The sequence below is a fragment of the Panthera tigris genome, chromosome A3 (assembly GCF_018350195.1).
Source record: "Panthera tigris isolate Pti1 chromosome A3, P.tigris_Pti1_mat1.1, whole genome shotgun sequence".
Classification (NCBI taxonomy): domain Eukaryota; kingdom Metazoa; phylum Chordata; class Mammalia; order Carnivora; family Felidae; genus Panthera; species Panthera tigris.
The window spans coordinates 11,568,072-11,574,286 of NC_056662.1; the positions used below are offsets into that span (position 1 = coordinate 11,568,072).

Below are 6,215 nucleotides of genomic sequence, written 5' to 3' on the forward strand. Positions count from 1 at the left end.
AGGACCAGGAGGGACTCAAACTCTAACAGGTAGGGACCCCGGAAGCTCCAGTCTCCCTAGCCCCACCCCCACCCACCCCCAGCCTCCTTCACGCACCTGCCTGCACATGCCCAATAAGAGGCTGAAAACCTCCAAGGAGGCACAGACAGACAGGCGGGCGGCTGGGGCTGCTGGGACTCCATCCGGGCTCACCCAGCAGGTCCGCCAGACCGGGAAAAGCTGGGGGAATGGGAGCAGGACAGGAAAACAGAGCAAATAGGAAATCTGGGGTATGGGCAGAGGCAGGTAGAGAAGGCTTCCCAGGTTCAAATGGAAGGCATGAATTCAAATCTCACACAAGTCACTCATCAGCCGTTGGGCCAGTGACTTCGCCTCTCTGTGCCTCGGTTTCCCCAACTGGGGAAGGGGGATGATACATGGCACTCAAGTCATTGGGTCACTGTGAGGATAAAGGGCACATGAAAAAAAAACGATGGCACCCAGCACAGCACATGTGCCCCATAAACCAAGGCCCTTCCCTTCCCCTCACACCTCACCTGGCTCAGGTGTCTGCTCGGATGCTGCCTCCTAGGAGAGGCTTTCCTAGACCTCTCAGCCCCTCCCTGCCCCACTTTCCTTCCTTCAGAGCCCTTGTCCCCACCTGTCATTATCTTGCTCTAGTTACGGGAACTTAGTGTCTGCCTCTCCCCATAAATTGTCACTGCCAGCTTGGTCACCGCACGTCCCCAGCACACAGCATAGGGCCTGGCACACAGCAGGTGCTCAATAAATGCTTGCCGAAGAAATGAAAAAAGTAACTGGACAAATAAATGTCTCAGGCACACGGACAAAACAGTCCCAGGGAGGCCTAGATGGGACCCTGGGGGAGAAGGACACATTCTTTAGGTGTTTCCATGGGGAAGCGTCCCTTCTCTTTCCTACCCCAACTCCCACCATTCTTAGCTGTGCCACCTCGGATAGGCCTCTTCCCCTCTCTGAGCCTGTCTGCTTGGCGGGAAAATGCCCATAACCAAAGCCACGGCCTCAAAGAGGCTGATCCCCGGCGGTGTCTCCCGCCTTCACCCTGGACACCCACTTTTCTCCTTGGTGAAATCACCAGGCCGTGAGACAGCTGCCCAAGATTATGAGGTAGGACTGTGTTTTGTCAACTCTCCTGTCCTGAGCAAACACTGGGGTTCCCAGCTGGCCTCAGTGGTCAGCCCCATTAAATGGGTCTGTGGTTAACATGACCGGCCTTCTCGGGCAGACAGAGGGATCCTTGCTGGTCCATAGGAGCCCGGGCCTTGGAGTGGTGCTTTACACATTGTAATCCCTGAACTCACACCCGCTGTTACTGTACCTCAAGACTCCTCTCCGGCCTCCTGGGTGCCACACACCCCCCCCCACCAGTGCCCCCTCCCCCAACCTACTCTGTTTCCTGACTTATGGATGGCCTCCTCCCTCCTCCCTGCAAGCCTTTAGCCTTCCTAGCCTAGATCCATGGGGTGAGTGTCCCCCCACCTAAGAAGTCTCCCGGTCTTTTGGGCACAGGTCTGTCCACAGTGCTCCCACACCAGGCCACCCAGGCCACCAGCAGAGCCCTCAACCCGTTAACTTTTCCCCAACCTTCTTCAGGGGCAGTCAGATGGGCTCGGGGTCAAACCCCCTTTCTTTCGCTTCCAAATTGTGAAACTGTGTGCAAGTCACTTAATTCCAGCATGTGGGGTACCTGAACTTGGGACTGGGCAAGGAGTCATCCAGGCGGGGCCCAGCATTGGGGGCAGGCGCTGGGATTACAAAACAGGCTCTTGACCCCAGGCTTTTCTGCAGAGACTTGAGGGTCAAAACCTAACTTTGGAACTGGCTTCGCCCCGTTCCACCTTAAGCACTAACCCCACTTCTGTGGGCCTCAGTTTACTTTTATAAAATGGGCATAACAGCTTCCATGGAGTGCTCATGTAGATTAAATCCGGATGGGAGTATGTAAAGGTCTGTGCTCAGTGCTGGCTCCAAGACGGCGCTCAGGAAAGGGGAGCTTGGGGGGATCACTGTGTGGCTAAGCTGCTCCCCTCTCACCTCCTCTGGGTGAGCAGCGGCCACCAGCCAACTCTCAGTGACAAAGAGGAGAGCAGGGATTGGGAAAATTCCTTCTTAAATCGTGACCTCCTCACCCACAGAAGGACTGAGCCACCTCCTTCCCTGGAGTCCAGCCCCCAGCCTTCACCCTTTAGCGGATAAATCTCAAAGGCAGCTGAACCAATGTGCTGTTGCTGGTACCTGACTGACTGCGAGGCTCCAGGGTCCCAACCAGCCATCTACCCACCCAGGACACCCAGGACAGGGAGACCTGCTAGGGGGTGGGGGGTGGGGGGAACTGATGGAGGCCCGGGACCAAAGTGAGATTATCTGTGCCCAGTGCCCCATACGGCCCTACTGCCAAAAACAGAAGAGGCCGGGATGGGGTAGCCTGCCTTGACCCTCAGCTCCATGATGGTGGGAGCTGCTTGCCTCTGTCCCCCATCCCCAGGGTTCCCAGGGAGAAAGCACATCCAGGCCCCCAGAGGAAAAGGGAGGGGAAAAAGCATTTCCTCTTCTAAAACCGCCATACCAGCAGCTGCTCCCAGGCTGCCCCAGGCCCTTGGCAAACTAATCTATGAAGCTCCATTCTACCCCACCACTGAATTCCTAGCAGACGGGGTCCCCAAACCACTTTCTTACCCATAGGGATGAGACAAGAGGCTGCTCCACGGCTCTAAAAACAGGCTTTGTAGCAGTACCCACCTGTGCAAAGGTTGTTGGGAGGTTTACATGACGTGGGTCAGGTCCAGGATTTACTGGACACCCGACCCCTGGCAGGCATTCGCCACACTCTCGCTGTGCTGAAGACTGGCTGCCAAATGCCAGGAACCTCCCAGCAAAAAATAATAACGAGAGCAAACGCTTATATAACACCTCCTGCGTGCCAGGCACTGCGGGACGCTGAATGTGAATCCACACCAACCCCTCCGTGTCCAGCCTCGGCTCTCAGGAACGCTGTCCAGGGCTGGAAGGGCCATGGGGGTGCAGTGCAGAGGGGTGGGAGGATGGCAGGGGGCAGGGAAGCAGAAGCCTTGCCAGGGGTCCCTTAGGTCTCTGGAAATCAGGGACGGCGGTCCCAGGTTCAAACCGGGCGAGGCCACCGCGAGCAAGCAGGTGAAGCGGGGCCGTGGCGTCCACAGCTGGGCAGAGGACAAGCGGTAGACCCCCCCACCCCGAGGAAGGGGAATGGAAACGTGGGAACCCTTCCCCCACCTTCCTCCACCTGGCCCAGCTTCTCCCCTCCGGCTGGCCAGGGACACACAAACACAAGCTCGCCCACACACCCAGGCTCCTCTTAAAATAAATATATACACACGCAAAGTATTTTTTAAACAGCCCGCCCATCTACACTTAGCGAAAGAATCTGCCCCAACTTGGGCTTAGCCGGACCAAGATCTGTAACCCCCTCCTCCTATGTAATCTGGCCTGCTGGCCTGATGCCCCAAACACTGTGCAGAGGTCACAGACCTGCAGGGCCTCTAAACCCAAGCCTGGCACTCAGGACCAGCCAGAGGCCCTAGCCGTCTCCCCAAGGAGGGTTCCCAGTCACTCCTCCCCAGCACCCAGGGGCGCTGAGTCACCCTGAAAGCCTGACCCAGCACTCTGCCTCCCCCACCATCTCCAAGCACAGACCCTGAAGGTTGTAGCAGAGGAGGAAAAAAAAAAACAAACAAACAGCTGTAACACCCCCACCCAACCACCATAGAAGCCAAAAATAACAGCAGCCCCCCAACACACAAGCCCCCACACCAGGAAAGCAAATATAATATCATATACACCAAAAATAAAGAAAAAATCAAAAGCCAACTACTGCCCCCAAAAGGCTTTTAACCATTCTCCAAAAAAAAAAAAAAAAGTTTATTAAAAGTGTTCTTAATGCTTGAAACGGAAAAGATTCCCAAATATACAGACTCCTCTTTTCTCATAGAAATAGATTATTTTTTTATAATACAAAAAAAAAAAAAAAAAGACCAAAAAACAACAACAACAACACAACATCAACAACCCCGTAGGAACATCTTTAAGCGATTACTCAGGGCCCGGCTGACAGTTACACGTGGGTTGCGTCAGTCCCGTGTACACACGCGTTCAGCCATGTTTAAACCGATTGCATCAACTTCGAAACCGGCCCGCCCGCCGGCGCCTGGAGAGGAGGCAGAGGGAGAGGCAGAGAGTTTATCATTCATCTGTACACATAGACATTTCTTCTTTAAATAACACCACGGGCGGGCGCCCCATCTGCATGTGCGGTTGGTTTGGACAAAAATATATATATATAATAAAATATTAAAATTACCGACGAGCTCCCCGCGCTGCCAAGTGCCCCAGTGCCAAAGTTTTGCCGGCGCCACCAGGGGCGGGGGCGGGAGCGCGGGCGCTTCCCGGAGTCTCGGCGGCCGCGGCGCGCCCAGCAGCGCGGAGGCCGGCCGGCAGGGGGCCGCGCGCGGGGGCCGCGCTAGCAGTGGCCGGAGGAGGCGAGCAGAGGCTCGGGCAGCTGCTTGAACAAGTTCCGCAGGGTGCTGAGCTCGCGCGACAGCTGTTCCACCTTCTTCTGAAGCCGCTCGTTCTCGGCCGTGAGCTCCAGGACCTTGTGCTGCGTCTCCAGGTTGCGCATCTTGGCCTTGTCGCGGCTCTTGCGCACCGCGATGTTGTTGCGCTCGCGCCGGATCTTGTACTCGTCGCTGTGCTTGTCCACGGTCTTCTTGGCCTTGCTCTTGACCTGCGAGGGCGCCGGCGCCGCCCCCGCATAGCAGGCGGCCGGGGGCGCCTTGGCGTCGGCGGGGCTCGGCGTGCCGGGCGGGCTGGACGAAGAGGACGTGGACAGGCTCCCGCTGCTGCCGCTCGGCACCGCCTGGTAGCCGAGGTAGGCGCGCAGCGCGTACGGGAAGCCAGCCGCCATGCCTGCGGTACCTCCGCCCGGCGCTCCGGCCTCCTCCTTCCGCTTGCAGTCCGCGGGCTCGAAGCCCGGCTCCGCCTTGAGCTCGGCGGGCTGCGGTGGCGGCGGCGGGGGCGGCGGGTGCAGGGGCGCGAAGCAGCCGGGGTGCAGCGCGCCCTTGGCGGCCCCCAGGCGCCCCAGGCTCACGTAGCCGTACTCGGACGCCTTCTTGCAGTTCTTGCCCCCGTAGTCGTCGGAGAAGAGGTCGGAGAGGAAGTCGTGGTGCTGCCCGGAGGAGGCGGGCGCGGGGGCGGGCGCGGGCGGAGCCGCCTCGAAGGTGTCCGTGGCTGTGGCCGGCGCCGGGGCCTGCGGCGCGCCCAGCGGCTCCAGGTACGGACTGAAGTCGATGGCGCGCTCGTGGTCGCCGATGCTACCCAGCTCGCCGGCGGGGGGGCGCGGCCCGGGTCTGGCCGCGGGGGGCGCCGCGGGGGCCGCCTTGCCGCCGTACGCAGCAGCCAAGCAGTCCGCCTCGTAGTAGAAGTTGGCCACTTCCATGGATTTAAAGGCAGGCGGCGGCGGCAGGGGCAGACATGCTGGGTCCCAGGCCACCAGGCGTTGCATGAACGCGGGTGCCCGGGGAGGGGGCCTGGGGCTGCCCGCTCCGGCCGGCCCGCAGGTGGCGCGGCCTCCCGGCTCCGAACTGTCGCCGCTGTGTCGCTGCTGCTGCTGCTGCTGCTGCCGCCGCCGCCGGGGTGGCCGCTACTAGTGCGGGGGCTGGCAGCTGGACCCTCGCGTGGGTCCTGTTCCCGGTCCCGTGCGCGGCTCTGACTCGCTAAAGTTTCTCCTGAGCCCGGTTATTTATAAGGCGGCCCATGGCAACGGCTGCGTCACGCTGGCAGCCGCCCCGGCCCCTCCCGCCGCCGCCGGGACGCGGTGTAGCTGCCCGAGACCCCCGGGAGGGCGCCGGCGGGGCACGACGGCCAGACCCAAGACCAGGAGTGCGCCCTCCGGGGTCCACCGGATCGGTGGGGGGGCGGCCTTACGCCCCCTGCCCACCCCCACCCGGAGGCCCCGGGATTGGGAGCGAGAAGGGGAGGCGCGACCCCGCCCCCGGACCGCCCCCTCCGGGCTGGAGGCTGTACTGGAAGCGGGGGGGGGGGGGGGAATCCGGGGAGGGGGCAACGCGCTCGCCTTCCCCCACCCAAAACACGGCCGCCGCCCGCCCCCTGCTGGAAGAGGCGGTGGCTTCAGGATCCGCGGCGCCCAGCCGGAACGCCTCAGA

General features: G+C 60.6%; 1 protein-coding gene across 1 annotated transcript; it reads right to left on the reverse strand.

Moving 5' to 3' along the window:
* Positions 1–3,894: 3,894 nt before the first annotated feature.
* Positions 3,895–5,962, reverse strand: CEBPB (CCAAT enhancer binding protein beta). Its single transcript, XM_042980166.1, has one exon. The coding sequence runs from the start codon at positions 5,552–5,554 to the stop codon at positions 4,514–4,516; it is 1,041 nt and encodes a 346-aa protein (XP_042836100.1). The 5' UTR covers positions 5,555–5,962; the 3' UTR covers positions 3,895–4,513.
* Positions 5,963–6,215: the final 253 nt, after the last annotated feature.